General features: G+C 44.0%; 1 protein-coding gene and 1 pseudogene across 1 annotated transcript in view; both read right to left on the reverse strand.

The window, feature by feature from the left end:
• LOC145406356 (sterol carrier protein 2-like) overlaps positions 1–19,997 on the reverse strand; it is a 296,261-nt gene that overhangs the window by 265,338 nt on the left and 10,926 nt on the right. The window contains exons 2-3 of the mRNA XM_080277515.1: positions 17,771–17,900; positions 14,829–15,022 (exon numbers count right to left, since the gene is read on the reverse strand). Of these exons, the coding sequence (XP_080133641.1) occupies positions 14,829–15,022; positions 17,771–17,900 (324 nt within the window). The remainder of the gene's footprint in view (positions 1–14,828; positions 15,023–17,770; positions 17,901–19,997) is intronic.
• LOC145406506 (5S ribosomal RNA) lies at positions 18,085–18,201 on the reverse strand (annotated as a pseudogene).

The raw sequence follows: 19,997 nt of genomic DNA on the forward strand, positions 1-19,997 counted from the left end.
CCTAATGAGACATGCTAGGAATAGCAAGGCCTGAAGCAAGCAGGGAACAACCACAAAAGCCACCATGTGTGCCCCCATAACAATACTGTCAGAGAGGAGCTATTCACTAAATGGTTGCCGGGCAGGAACTGGGAAAGACAGAGGGGGTCTCCAGCAGACGCTGGGTGAACTACCATGCCAGACAATGCAATGCCACCGGGCTATTCCTGCCTGGGGGTGCAAAAATATTTGCTCGGCCATAATTTCCACCCAGATGCAAGCATTTTGTGTGAATAAAATGGAAAAATGTACATATAATGGTTTAATACAGGAAGATCACAGTGTCCGGCTAACTGATCGCTTGGTTAATGGACGTCCAAATGATTCAGGGATTACTGTATTTATATTTGTTCAAGTGTGCAAAGAGGTATACAGAAATGGCAATTAATTTAATAATGAACAGGATGAATGAATGATGAACAGGTAAAAAGATTATATTTTGGTGGTAGTTTCCTTTACAACATATATTTTCATTTTATTTCCATCCACCCATCAATCAATCCATCATCCGATCCTATGTTGCCCCATGAGGGGCATATGAACCCGGGGCTACGCAAATTGGTCCTGACATTTAAGATGAGAGCGACCAGTCTCACTCATCCCTGGGTGGCATTATGTGAGCAATAAACCCCAACAACCCCATGGATATAAACCTACGCAGGATCAATCCGATTGGAGCGCCTTAATTACCCACTAAACCACCAGGCACCATAATTTGGTTATATGGCTACCAACCAGCAGAGTAAATGGTTTCCTGTTGGTGTACAGGAAACCATTTGGCTTGTCACTAAGTGTAGTCACCCATAGGCAGAAGGACGATGAAAGAATGAAGGAAAGTAAGACAAAAGAGGGAGTGCAAATTTCACCAGATATTTTGTCATTACAATGCACAAATTCAATACCAAACAGTTTTAGTTAAAATGCATTAATATTCTGTAGAACCAAAGCTGAGATATGACTTTGGTGCCTGGCGGTTTAGTGGGTAATTACGGCACTCCAATAAGATGGAGCTGGTGAAGGTTTATGTCCAAGGGATGGTTGGGGTTTATTACTCACGTAATGCCACTCAGGGATGAGTAAGACTGATCACTCTCATCTTTGTCAGGACCAGCCTGCCTAGCCCCAGGCTCCTACGCTCCTCATGGGGCAACGTAGGATTGGATGATGGATGGATGGATGGATGTCTCTCAAAAGACCGATATACCTATACTTGAAGAGAAACATATCAGTGAATGGTAAATTGAGAGAAACATCAAGCCACTGTCATAGCTAGCAATGTACTGAGGTGTTAAGTGTTAAGGTGAATATTTTGGGGACCCGCTGGAATAAAGAGAAAACTCCTAGGGATTCATCACAGTTTTTGAGGCACTGACTAGATCACTGCCACTGGTAGCTTGGGACAACGTAGGATTGGATGATGGATGGATGTCTATCAAATAAGACTGATATACTTGTACTTGAAGAGAAACATATCAGTGAATGGTAAATTGAGAGAAACATCAAAACCACTGTCATAGCTAGCAATGTACTGAGGTGTTAAGTGTTAAGGTGAATATTTTGGGGACCCGCTGGAGATACCAAAGAAAACTCCTAGGGATTCATCACAGTTTTTGAGGCACTGACTAGCTCACTGCCACTGGTAGTTGGAGTTCAGTGAATTGTAAGGTACTGAACAATACCAATAGTACTGTAGTAGTTATTTCTGGAAAGGAAGGAGCAAATGTGGTACACCTTTTCCCTCAAAATCTCAGATACCATATGCAGTCAGTCCAGTGGAGTAAAGGGATCTTATCTTCAATATCACAAGAGTTTACCATGGTCCTCCCAGTACTGAATATGAGGCATTGAGAATGACAGGGAATGAGGGTTAAAGATTGCCAATATGCAATTCATCATGTCTCTGCTGTACATTTATAAATTTTGCTGAATGAGGTTTCATGTTAAAGCTCATTTAAGGCAGAATATGTCTGTTGTGGTAAATAAACTCTTATTTATGATTATGGTGGAAGCTGATGCACAATAATATAATGCTGTGAAATGATCATTAATGATATTCCTGCAGAGAATGAAAGGGAGGCAGAGGAAAGATTTAAGATGTGGAGAGATGGTACGGGGCATAAGGGCTTAAGGGTAAATGCTGATAAAACAAAAGTGATGGTATCTAGGGTTGGGAGCAGTACTGTCAATTAAGAGGAAGAGTGGTGATGTGGGATTTGTCACAAGGGCAAGGGAAGTAAATCCATCTTGTGCAGTGTTTGTGATAAGTGGGTGCATAAGAGATTCGTGGCAGTAGAGGTAGACTGCAAGACAATGCTGATTTCATGTGTGCTGGGTGCCAGGGAGAGATTGTGGATATTGCCAGGCATGAAAGGACTGAACATGCTTGTGAGTCTCTTGAGAGTGTGGAAGAGTATTGTTATTTGGAAGACAAGTTATGTGTTGGAAGTGAGGCAGGAGCTAGCTCTGTGGCTAGAGGAGTGGTTGGAAGAAGTTCAGGGAGCTGTTGCCTCTCCTGACATTGATAGGGCTCTCTCTCTGTGCTAAGGGATCTTTGTATATGGCATGTATTAGTAGTGTAATGTTGTATGGTAGTAAGACCTTTGCAGTAAAGGAAGAGGATACTCGCAGGCTCAAACATACAGAAATGGCAATAATTAAGTGGATGAGCAGTGCGTCCTTGAGTACAAGACCTGGGGGGGCTAGGTTTATGACAGAAGAGATGAGAGGTTGGGTGGGACTGGAATGTATTGGTGTTGTGATGAGGAAAGGTAGATTGAGATGGTTTGGGCATGTGGAGGGGATGGGGGATGATAATTGGGTGCAGAAAGTGAGAGAAGTGTTAATGTTGGGGGTAAGGCAGTGAGAGGCAGACAGAAAAAGACCTGGGACAAGGTCATTGAGTGTGACCTCTGGATTAAGGGACTAAATAGGGAAGCTGCCAGAGATCAAGTAGCACGGAGAGCCGCCACGGGGTGACCAAGGCTGATACATGCAAGCATGTTGGAGCCTACGAAAATGAAAACGAAAACGAATCATGACAAATTTTTGTTCTAAAAACAACATTTTTAATCACAATAAGTAATAAATTAATGTTAAACAAAAGTAACACTCATTCTAGATGATGTGGCTGCTCCACTAAAGAAGCTGGTGCGCTGAGGAGGGTATGGTAGGTAATTAGTAGTCGATCTGGTCATCACTCGGTGCCACCTTCTCCTCTGCAGCAAGTGAAGTTGATTGGCTGGCAACAACATAATTGAGAAATCCACTTTGGTACTGTCGATGTCTTCAACTTTTTCTCTGGAGATCTGTATGGCGTGGTGGTGGCTGACAGGCAAGGATATCACAGCTAAGTTAAAGGGTGGGGTATAAACTGGGCCCTAATCTATTGAAGCTTGAGTTCGTTGGTGTGTGAGAAGTCGCAGTCAGGTGCAATGGCAAAGCCTTGCTTATGATTTTTGTCAAAAATTCAGACCCTGCCATCCTTAAAATTGGCACCTTGGAAAGCCTTCTTCCCATAGGGGAAGCTCAGAGCTGTCCAGAAGCAACTGTAGCATGATGCTCATTGGCTCATGCCATCCTTCCCACATGCTGATTGGTTCAAGGAAGTGATGAAGCAGGTGATTGGCCAGGAGCACTACGGGCAAGTGTGCCTCTGACAGCCCAAGCCAGACACCAACTCTTGCTTGTGATCTTGGCTGAATACACCACAGCTTTTCATGGAGTTTACCTTGGGAAGACAAAAGCAAACTTGCATTCATCCATTCTCATATTGTAGAGTAACGTCTACTGAAAATGCTCATATAAAAAATCACAATTTCGCTCAGGTGGCAGGTTCACACCCATTGTGCTCAACACCTCATATGTTTTGTCTGTTTTGTTGATGCTTTGTCTCATTCAGTAAACTTCCTCAAAGGAGATGGACATGAAGAGTCTCCAGGTTGGTCTGTCCTTATACAATCCCTTTTGTTCTCTCAACCATTCTGCTTCATATTCAACTACTGAAAATGCTTGTACAAAAATCAAATTTTCACTCGGGTGGAAAGTTCGCCCCTATCATCTCAATGCCTCATATATTTTGTCAACTTTGTTGATGCCTTGTCTTATTCAGTGAACTTCCTCAAAGGGGATGGACATGAAGAGTCTCCAGGCTGGTCTATCCTTACACATCCCTTTTGCCCTCTCAACCATTCTACTCCATATTCAACTCTCAGTTATAAATGGTTAGTTCTCTTTTCCCATGAAGTCTTCTTCTTCCCCTTGCACCATCATCATTTACATCAGTCTCACTCTCATTTTCACTCTGTTTACTAGCATTCTGTCCATGTGTCCATTCTATCTCGATGCATTTTTCTCATCTACTCCACAGCAGCACACTGTGTATTGCCAGCCATTTCCTCAATATTACATAATTTCATATATTTTCTGTCAATTTATCTATAGCAAGACATCTTAATCTTGCTTACTGCCAGCCCCCCCTGGGGGTAGGGGGGTTTTCAAGAATACTCCCCCAGTATCCCTGCTTGTCGTAAAAGGCGACTAAAAGGGTTGGCGGAGGGTTAGTGCCCCTCCCCGGAAAACAACTAACTAAAAAAACAAACAAGAAGCCTCGGACAAGGACTGACCAAATGATGACGACCCAGGACCGGACAAAGGACTTGGTAATGAGTACATGGAATGTAAGAGGAGCAAATGATGAGGTAAAAGAGAGAGAGATTGTCCAGGTGCTTGAGGGTGCGAAAATGGATGTATGTGGAATAACTGAAACAAAATGGAGAGGAGAAAGTGTGAGAGAATGGGAGTATGGATGGGGTATATGTGCAGGAGTAGGTGAGAGTGAGAGGGCAAAGGAAGGAGTATGTATAATTGTGAGTAAAAGGTGGAAGAGGAGCATAAGACAGTATGGATCAGTTGGGTTAAGGATTGTGTGGGTAAAGTTGAAAGTTGGATTACAAATGTGGGTGATTGTGTGTGTGTATGCACCAACGCAAGATCGTGCTAGAAGAGTGAGAGAAGAGTTCTGGACAAATGTGGAAGTGTGCATGGAAAAGTTTGGAAGGAATGAGAGAGTGTTTTTGATTGGTGATATGAATGGTAAAGTTGGGAATGTGAAGGTGGATGGAATAGTTGGTGAGTGGGGTATGCCTGCTGAGATAGATGAGAATGGGAGTGCGTTAGTGGACATTTGTGCTGGGAGGGGGTTGGTGATAGCCAATACCCTCTTCAGGCATCAAATAATCCACAGGTATACATGGCGAGTGATGAGAAGGGTGGGTGGTGAACTGAATGAAAGGAAGGCAATGATTGATTATGTGTGTGTGGATGAAAGGATGCGAAAATGTGTAAAGGATGCAAGAGTGTATAGAGGTTGGGGGAGTGGAATTTCTGACCACTACTTGGTGGTGGCCAGAATTAGAATGCAAGTAAGATGGAAGAATAGAAGAAGGGAAAGACGAGAGGAAGGAGTAGTTGCAAGGAGAGTGGAAAGGTTACAAGAGAATGAGAAAAAGGCAGAGTATAAGAGAGAAGTGGAGGAACGATTGGGCAAATATGAATTGGAGCAGATGGGAGACGTGGAAGGTGTGTGTAAGATATTTACAGAAGAAATATGTGCAGCATGTGATGTGGTGTGTGGAAGGAAGAGAAGACGGAGGGGGGTGCAAGGAACAGCGTGGTGGACTGAAGAGGCGAAACAGGCTGTGGCACAAAAGAAGAATGCATACAATGAATGGATGAGAAATAGGGGAGTGGAAGAAGTTGAGAGGCAGAAGAGAGAGTTATATGTGGAAAGAAAGAGAGAGGTGAAAAGATTAGTAAAAGAGAGTAAGAAGAGAGTGGATGAGGAATTTGGAAGGAATTTGAGTGTAAAGTGGAGGGACTGTGAGAAAATGTTCTGGAGAGAAGTGAAAAGAGTAAGACAGGGTGGAAGTGAAGTTAGCAGGGGAGTGAAAGATAAAAATGGTAAATTACTAGTGGAGAAGGGAGAAAAAGTGAGCAGATGGAGAGAACACTTTAGGGAATTGTTGAACGTAAAGGATGGAAGTAATGCGAGTATAAGTGGCTGGGGAATGGCTGGGAGAAGAAGGGAGGTGAGAAGACAGGAAGAAATCAGTAGGATAGAAGTTGTGGAAGCAATGAAGAAAGTTAAATCGGGGAAAGCCCCAGGAATTGATGGAGTGTGTGGTGAAATGCTGAAGCATGGGGGAGAGATAGTAGTAGAATGGATGTGGAAGATGTGCAGATTGGCCTGGGAGGGAGGTAGAGTCCCGGAGGATTGGAAGTCAGGAATAATTATTCCCTTGTACAAAGGAAAAGGGGAAAAAGAAGTGTGTGGTAATCATAGGGGCATTTGTCTTCTTAGTATAATAGGAAAAGTGTATGGTAGGATACTTACAGACAGAGTTAGAGAAAGAACAGAGAAATTAGTTGGAGAAGAACAGGGAGGCTTTAGGAAGGGAAGAGGTTGTGTAGATCAGATATTCATTCTTAGATCTTTAGTGGAAAAGTTTCTAGAGAAGGGAAAGAAGTTGTATGCGGCTTTCATGGATTTGGAGAAAGCATATGACAGGGTGGATAGACAAGGATTGTGGAAAGTGTTAAGAATATATGGAGTAGATGGTAAGTTGTTGAATGCTGTGAAGAGTATGTACGATGGTGTGAAGGCTGCAGTGCGTGTGGAGGGTGAACTAAGTGAATTTTTCTCTTTGAAAGTTGGTTTGAAACAGGGATGTGTCATGTCTCCATGGTTGTTCAATCTGTACATGGATGGGGTAATAAAAGAGGTACAAGGTAGGGTAGTGGATGTTGGAGTGGCGCTGGTGAGAGAGGATAGTGTTTGGAAACTCCCTGTACTGTTGTTTGCAGATGATACTGTGTTGTTGAGTGAAGACGAAGGGGAGCTGCAAGGCTTGGTGGATGAGTTTGAGAGAGTGTGTAAGAAACGGAATCTAAAGGTGAATGTAGGGAAGAGTAAAGTGATGGTCTTTGAGAGAGGTGAAGTCACTGAATGTACAGCGAGGTTGGATGGTGAGGAATTGGAAAATGTGAATACGTTTAAGTACTTGGGTAGTGTGATGAGTAAGGATGGAGGTTTGGAGGGTGAAGTGCTTGAAAGGGTACAGCAGGGAAGAAAGGTTGCTGGTTCCTTGAAAGCGGTGATAAGAAACAGGGAAGTGAGCATGGAAGTGAAAAAGTTACTACATGACAGTATTGTGATACAAACTCTAACGTACGGAAGTGAAGCTTGGACATTGTTGGAAGGACACAAGTCAAGAGTGAGGGCAGTGGAAATGAGTTATTTAAGAGGAGCCTGTGGAGTCACGTGGAGAGACAGGCTGACGAATGAGGATATAAAGGAGCGTTGTGGTGTGGATGTGGATGTGATAGGAAGCGTTATGAGGAACACACTGAGGTGGTTTGGCCATGTGGAGAGGATGGAGGGTGAAAGACTGACGAAGAGAATGTATGTGAGGGAGGTGGAGGGGGGAAGAGGGAGGGGGAGGCCGAGGATGAGATGGAGGGATGGGGTGGAGAGGTATATGAGAGAGGGGGGTGTGAGTTGGGAGCAGGACAGTGAAATGGCGGGGGACAGGGCGACTTGGAGGCGATTTGTTTGTGGCCACCCCAAACGGGATTGAGGCGTCTGGCAATAGATAGATAGATAGAAGACATCTTAATCTTGCAAGAGGTACACAAATGAATCACCTCCATGTCACCCTGCCCTCTGCCATAGGGCTGCCTTCTCTTGAACTCAAATACCACATCCCTCTCTCATCCTCAGTCTCCCATTCCAACTGCCGCCCTCCACTCACTCACATACACACTCCTAGTTAGTCTCTCATTCTCCATTCTCTCCACATGGCTGATATATTTAACACTATTAATGCAGTTTTCCAGTATTATATATGTGATGGGCTGAGTCCCCCAAAAACAGGAAAAGGAAAATAACAATAACTGTTAACCCTTTAAACGCAGATCGTCGCGTTTGCGACGCTCAGCAAAATGGACATAACGGCGGAGCGTCGCGTTTGCGATTCTAGTAAATTTTGAATAACCGCGGGCAGGCAGGCTCCAGCTGGTACTGTCTATCAGTACCACCACCCTTTAGCTACTTTTAGCACACTTGACCTTTGTACCACTGACCTCTGTAGTTGCCAAGTATCGCGTTTTTCCCCCGTCCCCCCCCCCACCATGGCCCCTGCCAGCCTGGCTGTGATACATGGCAGCGCTCTGAGCGCTCAGAACTGTAAATCTACGCTCTCCTCTCACAAGCAGTTTATGCTAATAGGAAACGCTTGTTTCCCCAGTTGTAACACAAGCTTTTTTTCTCACGGTTTGCCCCTGTTTAGCGTCAGTTTACCGCAGGCTTTCAAAGTGACATTATGGCAAGTTCTAGCTCTTCCGAGTCAGTGCAAGCGGCCGACAGGAACGAGAATAAAGTGACGGGCATAAGGCAAAATAAAAAGCGCGCCGTGGTTATCTTTTGGGAAGTAATATGATTGAAAATAATGTAGTATACATGTTTTTAGCTGTGAAAATGGAAATGTTTGTTGAGTGACGGGAAGACCGCCGTCACACTGCATGTCGGCCGTATGCTCCGTTGATTTTAGCCTTATTTTCAGTGCTTATTGTACAAATACGGATTCCTAACTACCTTTACGTTGTAGTATAAAGTTTACTGTGACAGAATGAGGCTGTGGTAGAGGGGAAACCGGGTTGCTGGAGGTGTGAAAGTGAAGATTTGGTTACCCAACTTTGCAAGTCTCCACAAGTCCTTGGGTAGTCCACGAAGGCTCAACACCTGTCTCTGGAGAAAGCTGAATGTAAGTAATATCTGCCATACCAAGTATAATGTTCCAGGGTTAATCTCTGATTTTTGGCGAATATTTTCCTACAGGTACTCAGACCGCGATACAACCCCGTCACTCGGGGGGGGGGCGCAACTGTTCACGGCCGTGTTTAAGGGGTTAATGCTGGACAATCTTGACCTGATCTAAATGACCTCAACACACATGAGATGCTTGTGTGAATTCCAGGCAGTGTGATATTATTAGTATGTGCTGTAAAGTATTCTGTATGGTACGGCTTTTTACACTGTACACGTCATTTAGAATTATTTAGTACAGTACAGTGCTCGTCAAAAGTATCGAGCGCCCTGCGTCCCTCCTAAGAAACAAACCTTTCAACATTGAAAAAACATATAAATAATGCATTTTATTTACCTTTAGTGCTTCGTAGGGTAGACTTTACGTTTCTTCACGAACCTGAGACGTCTTGGAAGTGAAAGGGCTAGGCTCCTGAGGTGCTGGAGGGGTATTTTGTCCCAGGAGTCACAAATGGCGGCTTCCAGCTTAGGCAGAGAGCTCACGTCCTTCCCTTGGAGACTCTTCTTTACGAGGTACCAGAGGTTTTCAATCGGGTTGAGGTCTGGGCTATTTCCTGGCCAGTCTTTCATGAGTGATACCTCATAGTCATGAAGCCAATTGGTGACCGATTTGGCCTTGTGAGCAGGTGCACCATCCTGCTGAAACACTAACGCACCTGTTAGCTCGAATGGGTCTGGTAAATGATCACACAGAAGCTCCAGGTAAACATCCTGATTCACTCTGACATTCTTGGGAAGCACAACAAGCTTCCCCAAACCTTGACCAGAGAAACAACCCCATACCATGAGTGAATCAGGATGTTTAACTGTCCTTTCTACGTACCGTGGGTCAAGTGGGTCACTACCTTTGCGTCGATACACGTACTCCTCTGTTACAGGTAACACTAAACGTTGCCTCATCAGACCACAACACTGACAACCATTGCTCCTCACCCCAGTTTAGATATTTATTAGCAAAGGCAAGCCTACGAATTCTCTGGCTCTTGGTGAGAAGAGGCTTTCTCACAGGCTTGTGACTTGTGTAACCAAGTTCATGGACCCTACGAGACACTGTTCTCACAGACACCTCACCAAACACTTCCGGGTTGCTCTCCTTTATTTTCCTTGCACTCACACGAGGATTAAACTCCACTGCACGTTTTAAAACATTAACAGACCTTGGGGAAGTTTTCCTAGGCCTACCAGACCGCGGTTTCTTTGTGGGAACTTCATCACTGTTTTCCAACCGAAACCGCGCACACCAACGACGCACTGTCGATCGTGCCACACCAACCAATTCACTAATTTCCCTTGTCTGGTGGCCTGCTTCCTTTAGAGCAATGATCTGGGATATGATTTCACTCGATAGTTCACGGGTAGGGGACATAACAAAGTGGTGAAGGCCAAAACACTACGGGACACTCAGTAAAAAATGGCGCAATTTGAGAGGGAGACGCAGCGGAGTTCCTCTCTCTCAGGCAGCCCGTGGGCGACTGAGGCAGGAACCAACCAGCGCATCGGAAGGCCTCAGGGTACCGTGACGTCATGCTAGCGTCGCAAACTTGTGGCTCAATTTTTACCCCCTGAAATGGGTGATTCTTTTCTGGCCATAAGTACTATGTACCCGGCGGTAGGCGCTCGATAATTTTGACGAGCACTGTATGTCTGTATCACAGCAGTGGTGGGTGGTATCTGTAGCTTTGCAGAAACTATCATCATGTGCTCATACATCCAATCACTCATCATTCAGAGCTTTGGAATATTCTGTACTCCACAGCACAAATAAAATCACCTACTGAACATTATATTTTTGGGGGGTATCCTTAAGAAACAATTTTTTGTCTACTATAACTGTAATTCTTGCATTAATTCCTGCTACCCTTCCCTTAACCCCTACGCGCTGGTTGATGTGTACAGCCGTCACAATTTTGGGCGCGTAGCAATGCCAGGTGATGTGTATAGCTGCAAGTGTCTTCCTGCCACCCTTTGTACTTTAACTTTTTCTTACTTATCGACAGGACCACCTGGAGACGTAGGGATACTTTCATATGAAAGAGGAAGAGTTGGTGAGTCTTATGCATCTTTAATTTTTTCTCTAGCTTTATAGTTTGGCAGATATTAGGGTTCGAAGTAAGGGTATTTTTTTCCATCACAGATATCCTCCTTAGGGAGGAGCGTGCGACATCAGAGAACCCCCAGCATGTAGGGGGTTAAATAATGCCCTCTTCCAATCATCTGGTGCAACTTCTATCTCCTTCACCATTTAACATACCTTTGCATGAGTTAGGAATGTAATGCTGTATGGTAATGAGACCTGGCCAGTAAAGGAAAAGGATACAGGCATACCTGGTAACTGATGGTGTTGTGTATCGGTGAGGGTGTTAGGTCAGCGGGTATTTAGATCAATGCAATTTTATCCATAAGATACTGAAGAAAAGCCAGAGATGCGTTCCAGGCCCAAACTCAAAATCTCATATACCTTACTCAACCAAATCAACAGAGACTGACACAAACATCATAGGTAATGTTATTATCCTCATAAACAATACTATAGTATTGCTTAAAAATGAGACAACAAACATCACATGCAGGAAGCTGGGGCGATGGGAGGGCAATGACAGACAGGCAGGCAGTAAGCTACATGGAAACGGGGGAGGGCAGGGGGACAGGGAGGGAGACAAGCAGGGGTGGGGGTGGGGGAGGGGATGGGGAGGGAGACAAGAAAGTCAAACTGTCCTACTATCACCACTCCACTCTGTCTCACTTGCTTACCCACTCACTCATTCTCTCACTCACTCACGCACTCTCTCTCTCTCTCTCTCTCTCTCTCTCACAGTCAGTCGCTCACTCTCATTCACTCAATCTCCCTCACTCTTTCTTACTCACTCACTCACTCTCTTTCACTCACTCATGCCCTCACTCTCTCACTCACTCGTGCACTCTCTCTCTCTCTCTCTTTCACAGTAAGTCACTCACTCTCATTCACTCAATCTCCCTTACTCACTCACTCACTCACTCACACACACATACACACACACACACACACACACACATCCCCTCAATATCCCCTTTTTTTCTTCCCATCCCCAATCTCCCACCCCTCCTCCATCGCCCGCCAAGCTCATCGATATATATCTTTTTTTTATCGATTTACTAAAAAACTACTAGGCGTACTGAAATTCTGAAAATACCACAAGAAAGCTCATGAAACTGTACATCTAGGCATATCCTTTGCTCTTGCATGGTGTGGGCAAAATTTTGTGCTAGGATGTTGGGAAGTTATTTGAAGCTATTTTTACAGATGAATGAGTTTATTCTCACTGCAATTCTTTACTTTTACTCATCAGTTTTGTGTTTTTAATGCCTTATCTTATACAGTAATCCCTTAATTCATGCGAGGGTTATGTTCCCAGACCCTTCGCGCATGTGGTAAATTCACGTATACGTTCTGCCCATGTGTGCACGTAATTATGCATGTGATTTAAGTGTTTTACATCTGAATAATACTGTTTATGCACTACATACACCTTATAAACTAGCATTAAGCATGAAAAACAACAAAAATATAAGAAATTTAACACTAAAAGCTGACAAGCAAAGGCATAGGTGGAGACACTTTCGCTGTCTGGTGCACTAGCCCTCACTGCCTCCCGTATGCTATATTCTGCCTTCTTTATTGTACAAACAGTTGACTCATTCACCCCAAACAGACGATTCTGAGACAATTCACAGGCATAGGTGGAGACACTTTAGCACAGTCTGGTCCACCAGCCCTCACTGCCTCCCGTATGCTACGTTCTGCCTTCTTTATTGTACAAGCAGTTGACTCATTCACCCCAAACATACGGTTCCGAGACAATTCACCGTCAAGTCAATTCACCGTCAAAACATGGACGATTCCCCGTCAGGACAATTCGCACCCTGGACGATTCCCCGCCATTCTATAAATATACTTATTATTGATTAATTAATACTTTAATAACTAATTTTCCAGGGGATTTTATAACTCATATAAGTAAAAAACTAGTGTACTGTACTTGCAAAATAAACTGGTATGTAAATAAATGACGGGGAATCGTCCTGACGACGAATGTCACCGACATTCCTTCCCTAAGTTTGTCCAACACTTTAACTTTCTCTGTCAGCAACATCACGTTACGAGTCCGTTTTGGTGTGTTACCACATGCTTCACTAACACCACGCTTAGGCCCCATGTTGGCAAACAAGGCAAGCAATCACTGGAAGGCAGAAAAATATGCCACAAATAACAATTCGCGAGTCACGCACGGTTCGACCGTCGGATTCAAACTGACTGTGTGGTGCGTGACAGACCTCCCTCCTCCCCACACACATATGTATGCACATGGGCAGCAGTTAGGCATTTTTATATTTCATTTATTTCTCTCGTATATTAAAATTATTTATTTGAATACTATAATTTTATGTTTTATTGAATGAAAAATTCATGGATAACCGAAATTGCGTGAAAAAAGTTTGAGTGAATTGAGGGATTACTGTAGTATAAACACCAGCGAAGATGATGGTATACAATTTATACCAATATAACAAATTTCCGGGGCCAAATTGGCCATGGAATTGTTTTTCTTTTTGCCTGGGTAGAAGCCCCATTGCTGGGATGGAGGAGGGATGGGGGGGAGAAGAGATGAGATGGAGGGAGGACCGGGAGAGCTGCGTACACCACCACATCTGAGTTTGGATGCACTCGTTTCTAACCTATGGAGAGGCGAAGTGTTCGGACTAGCCAGCAAGCAGTGTTCTGATTATGAAAATGTTCCCCAATTTCTTTTGTTCGGTGTGGTGAGGGTTCAGTTATCGATGTGCTGGATATCGGAGTATGCTTGCATTCATAGGATCAAATGTACACAAAGGACAATAATTAGATAGCTGTGTAGAATGCATCCTTGAATGCAAGGCCTGGGGTGGCTAGGTACAGGTAGTTATATGACTGAAGAGTTGAGAGGAAGTATGGGACGAGAGTATTGGTGTTGTGATGAGAGGCAGACTGAGATGATTTGGGCATGTGCAGGGGATGGAGGATGACAACTGGGTGCAGCAAGTGAGAAGACTGAATGTCAGGGGTAGGGTTGTGAAAGGCTGTCCAAAAATGACCTATGACAATGTCACAGGGTATGATCTCTGGGATAAGGGACTGAATAAGAAGGTTGTCAGAGACAAGCAGCATAGACAGATGTCATCAGGTGACAAAGGGCGACACATTAAAGCACATTGGAGCCTTTATAAATGACACAACACAATAAATAGCTACAGTACAAGTAGTTAAAAATTCTATCCATCCATCCATCCACCATCCAATCCTATGTTGCCCCTTAAGAAGCGTAGGAGCCCGGGGCTAGGCAAGTTGGTCCTGACATTTAAGATGAGCATGACCAGCCTCACTCATCCCTGAGTGGCATTCCGTGAACAATAAACCCCAACCACCTCTCAGATATAAACCTGCACTGGCTCAATTCAACTGGAGCACCCTAATTACTCACTAAACCTCCAGATGCCTTGATTTGGTTATATGGTTACCACCCAGCATAGTAAATGGTTTCCTGGTGTATTGGAAACCATTTGGCTTGTCACTCAGGGTAAAGTCACTCATAGGCAGAAAGAAGAGGAAAGAATGAAGGGAAGAAAGAAAGAAGAGAGAGTGTAAAGTCACCCGTGGGCAGAAGGAAAGGACGGAATAGGAAGGATGGAAGAAAGGAAAGGGCAGACATCCAAAGTGGCACTACATCGAGTGAGTGGATGTTGAGTGCTCACACCTACCACATAAAAACTCTATCAGCTTTCAAAACTTTTGTAGGGTGGTTCAGAAGGTTTCAGACATGATTCTACAGTGTTTGGGTAATAAAAGTTCTGTGGTAGTTTCCTAATTCAGGAAACTTTTTCTGAATTTCAATACCTTAGCACTGAGGGATCCACGCTCCATCTTTTCAAAGCCTACAGCCAAGACACACTCAGCCTGCCCCCATGCCACCAAGTTGCGGGCCATGTACAGTGCAGTGGAGCCAGTTGAGCAGTTGTTGTTCACATTGTATACAGGGATGCCAGTCATGCCTATATCATACAGGGCACGCTGACCACATGTTGAGTCACCTGCAAGGGAGGATCAGTTTAGCAGTACCTGAGCATAAGATCACATGAAAGTGGATATGGTCATATCAGGTAACTCTTTCAGGATGGAAAGAGTTTCTGTAAATGGAGGAAATCCTCCAGCAGTAGCCAGTATAAACTAGTTAAGGCTATTCATGTGCTCACAGAGTTACAGGATACTACAGTATTATTAACTACAAGAGAATGGGAAGTCAGTATTGAGGTGAATAAAATCTGGCTGTACGTGGAATAACACAGTTAAGGAATCTTATATTTGCAAAATGTTAATGTGATGGGTAGAACACACTTCAAAAGAGCAGAAAACAGACTGGCCACTCAGCAATGGAGTGAGAGGAAGGAACATAATAAGAATAAGATGGAGAGAAAACTTATGTTCATACACAAAGGAAGAGTGGATGTAACAGTTTAACAAAGACCAGGGTGGAAAAAGTTGGGGAAAAAAAAAATTAGGGAAGAGAGTAAGACAGGGTGGAAGTGAGGTTAGCAGGGGAGTGAAAGATAAAAATGGTAGATTACTAATGGAGAAGGGAGAAAAAGTGAGCAGATGGAGAGAGCACTTCAAGGAACTGTTGAACATACAGGATGGAAGTAATGCGAGTATAAGTGGCTGGGGAATGGCTGGGAGAAGAAGGGAGGTGAGAAGACAGGAAGAAATCAGTAGGATAGAAGTTGTGGAAGCAATGAAGAAAGTTAAATTGGGGAAAGCCCCAGGAATTGATGGAGTGTATGGTGAAATACTGAAGCATGGGGGAGAGATAGTGGTAGAATGGATGTGGACGATGTGCAGATTGGCCTAGGAGGAAGGTAGAGTCCCAGGGGATTGGAAGTCAGGTGTAATTATTCCCTTGTACAAAGGAAACGGGGAAAAAGAAGTTTGTGGTAATCATAGCGGCATTTGTCTTCTTAGTATAATAGGAAAAGTGTATGGTAGGATACTTACTGACAGAGTTGGAGAAGAACAGGGAGGCTTTAGGAAGGGAAGAAGTTGTGTAGATCAGATATTCATTCTTAGATCTTTAGTGGAAAAGTTTCTAGAGAAGGGAAAGAAGTTGTATGCAGCTTTCATGGATTTGGAGAAAGCATATGACAGGGTAGATAGACAAGGATTGTGGAAAATATTAAGAATATATGGAGTAGATGAGAAGTTGTTGAATGCTGTGAAGAGTATGTATGATGGTGCTAAGGCTGCAGTGCGTGTGGATTGTGAACTAAGTGAATTTTTCTCTTTGAGGGTTGGGTTGAAATAGGGATGTGTCATGTCTCCATGGTTGTTCAATCTATACATGGATGGGGTAATAAAAGAGGTACAAGGTAGGGTAGTGGATGTTGGAGTGGTCCTGGTGAGAGAGGATAGTGTTTGGAAACTCCCTGTCTGTTGTTTGCAGATGATACTGTGTTGTTGAGTGAAGACGAAGGGGAGCTGCAAGGCTTGGTGGATGAGTTTGAGAGAGTGTGTAAGAAACGTAATCTAAAGGTGAATGTAGGGAAGAGTAAAGTGATGGTCTTTGAGAGAGGTGAAGTCAGTGAAAGTACAGTGAGGTTGGATGGTGAGGAATTGGAAAATGTGAGTACGTTTAAGTACTTGGGTAGTGTGATGAGTAAGGATGGAGGTTTGGAGGGTGAAGTGCTTGAAAGGGTACAGCAGGGAAGAAAAATTGCTGGTTCTTTGAAAGCAGTGATAAGAAACAGGGAAGTGAGCATGGAAGTGAAAAAGTTACTACATGACAGTATTGTGATACCAACTCTATTGTATGGAAGTGAAGCTTGGACGTTGCTGGAAGGACACAAGTCAAGAGTGATAGCAGTGGAAATGAGTTATTTAAGAGGAGCCTGTGGAGTCACATGGAGAGACAGGCTGACGAATAGGGATATAAAGGAGCGTTGTGGTGTGGATGTGGATGTGATAGGAAGCGTTATGAGGAACACACTGAGGTGGTTTGGCCATGTGGAGAGGATGGAGGGTGAGAGACTGACAAAGAGAGTGTATGTGAGTGAGGTGGAGGGGGGAAGAGGAAGGGGGAGGCCGAGGATGAGATGGAGGAATGGGGTGGAGAGGTATATGAGAGAGGGGGGTGTAAGTTGGGAGCAGGGCAGTGAAATTGCGAGGGACAGGGCGACATTAGGCGATTTGTTTGTGGCCACCCCAAACGGAATTGAGGCGTCTGGCAATAGATCTATCTATCTGTCTATTGCCAGACGCCATAATCCCGTAAAGGGTGGCCATTTGACTTTGAGTTATTTGTTTTACGGGGAGGGGCACTAACCCTCCACCAACCCACTTGATGACACGTAGGGAGCACGTATGGTTTGGTTATATGGTTACTACCCAGGGTTGTAAATGGTTTCTTGGCTATTAGGGAAGATGATTGTTCAATAATTATGATGCATGGCACAGGTGAGGGCTGCCAGTGAGCAAAGACCGTTCATGTATTGCCAGATGTTTAATACTGTTTCATCCAGGGTTACTGTCAAAAATATATCCAAAGATCATCACTATTCATCACAGTAGCTTCTTTTAAAAGCTGTTATTACAGTGACTGATGCAATGATACAGTACATGTCTTGTGCATTAAAGAGAGACCTGCACTGCTATCTGATCATTTAACCATGCCCTACAGCTACAAATGTTCATGAATTGACTGAGCCACCTGGGCAATGAAGTTTGCCATTCATCTCCTTCACTTTTATGTTCAGCAGGGATTATTATTGCTAAACAAAATGCCTACTTACCATAAACATATCCTGCAGCAGCATGCTCAATCTTATCATATGTAAGGCAAGCATCCTTGAGAGCCTTCCCCACTGACTCCTTCACCATCTCAGGATAGTCAAAATCTTCTCGTCTACCAGGCTTCTCAAACTGGAAACAGTTTGTGGAAAGATAGAGAGAGAGAGAGAGAAAAAAAAAGAAAAATACAATTCATTCATTCACTGCCAGACGCCATTTATCCCAAACAGGGTGGCCAAGGGCTTAGAGTTAATTGTTTTACAGGGAGGGGCACTAATCCTCCACCAACCCCACTTGACACGTAGGGAGAACGTTATGCCAACAGCATCTGGTGTTCCCAGGCGGTCACCCATCCAAGTACTAACCAGACCCAACGTTGCTTAACTTCGCTGATCGGACAGGAAGCAGTGTACTCAACGTTAATACCACATAATATGGCATCATTATCACCAAAGTGTATATCCAGTAGCACAATCTGTTTTCTTTGTATACTGTGACAGGTATGGTAGTTATAGGACACTGATATTTGATGACTTCTGGAATATGAATCAGGAAAGAAGGAAGTTTTCATTAAATTTTATTCCTTCCATGTGTCATAAGACTTGCAAGGCTGTAGGCAGCATTAGTAATGAGAAAAAGAACTGCCACATGCTGAGGTCAATTTGATGAATAGGGATTTCCATCCAATAAATAATTTGTACCACAGTGCATTCCTAAATTTCTCTTCACAGTGTCCTTCTGTCAGACGTCGTCTCTGGCACTATGGAGCTGCGGATTGGGAGGCCCTCAGGCAGTACTTCTTTGATTTTCCTTGGAATGATTATTGCTTTCATGGCCATGAGCCATCTGGGTGTGCCTTGCGCATTACGGAGGTTATTCTCTCGGACATGGAAGCATACATTCCTTTCTCATATCCTTTGACTAACGCAAGAAAGCCTTGGTTTAATCACGCTTGTTCTAACGCTGTCCACAACAAGAAGAGGGCTTATAAAAGGTACCGGAGCCAACCCACCCCTGAATCACATCTTTTATACATTTCTGCCCGGAATCGTGCTAAGTCTGTTCTTCGCTCTGCTAAAAATAATTTCATCCGTACAAAATGTTCTCAACTCTCCAACTCAAACTCTTCCCGCTCCTTCTGGCACCTTGCCAAAAACCTTTCTAACAACTTTACCTCATCATCCTTCCCTCCTCTTTTCTACTCTGATGGCTCTGTAGCCATTTCTTCTACTGATAAAGCAGATCTCTTCGCTCAGACTTTCTCCTCCAATTCCACCTTAGACGATTCCGGTGCTGTTCCTCCATCACTTCCCCCCTCTGACTTTCTCATGGCTAACATTAAAATTTCTTCAGCTGATGTATTTTCTGCCATTGCTGGCCTCAGTACTAATAAGGCATATGGGCCTGATGGAGTCCCTCCTGTTGTTCTCAAGAATTGTGCTACTGTGCTTACACCCTGCCTAGGCAAACTCTTTCACCTCTGTCTGTCAACTTGTACCTTTCCTTCTTGCTGGAAGTTTGCTCTCATTCACCCAGTCCCAAAGACGGGGTGACCATTCCCAACCCTCTAACTATCGCCCAATTGCTTTAACATCCTGTATCTCAGAAGTTTTTGAATCTATTCTTAATAGAAAAATTTTAGAGCATCTTTCCTATCACAACCTTCTTTCTGATCGTCAGTATGGGTTCCGTCAGGGACGCTCCACAGGCGATCTTCTCACCTACCTTTCAGACTCCTGGTCATCCTCCTTTCGGGACTTTGGCAAAAGCTTTGCCATTGCACTCGACATCTCAAAGGCTTTCGATCGAGTTTGGCATAATTCTTTAATTTCCAAACTGCCCTCTTACGGTTTCTATCCTTCTTTCTGTGCCTTCATCTCTAGCTTCCTTTCTGGTCGTTCTATAGCCGCTGTTGTAGACAGCTATCGTTCTTCTCCTAGATCTATTAACAGTGGTGTTCCTCAGGGCTCTGTCCTATCACCAACTCTCTTCCTTTTATTCATCAATGACCTTCTAAGCTGTACATCTAATCCTATCCACTCATACGCTGATGACTCCACCCTTCACCTTTCCATTCGATTCCCACAATGTCCATCTTAGCAGTTACTTCAGCAGGCAAGGGATGAGGCTATGGCACACCTAATGTCTGACTTGGCTCGTATCTCTGACTGGGGTAAAAATAATCTGGTTGTTTTTAATGCATCAAACACTCAGTTTTTGCACCCATCA

This window comes from Coenobita brevimanus, chromosome 70 (genome assembly GCF_032717465.1).
Source record: "Coenobita brevimanus isolate Jiangsu-jjx chromosome 70, ASM3271746v2, whole genome shotgun sequence".
Classification (NCBI taxonomy): Eukaryota; Metazoa; Arthropoda; class Malacostraca; order Decapoda; family Coenobitidae; genus Coenobita; species Coenobita brevimanus.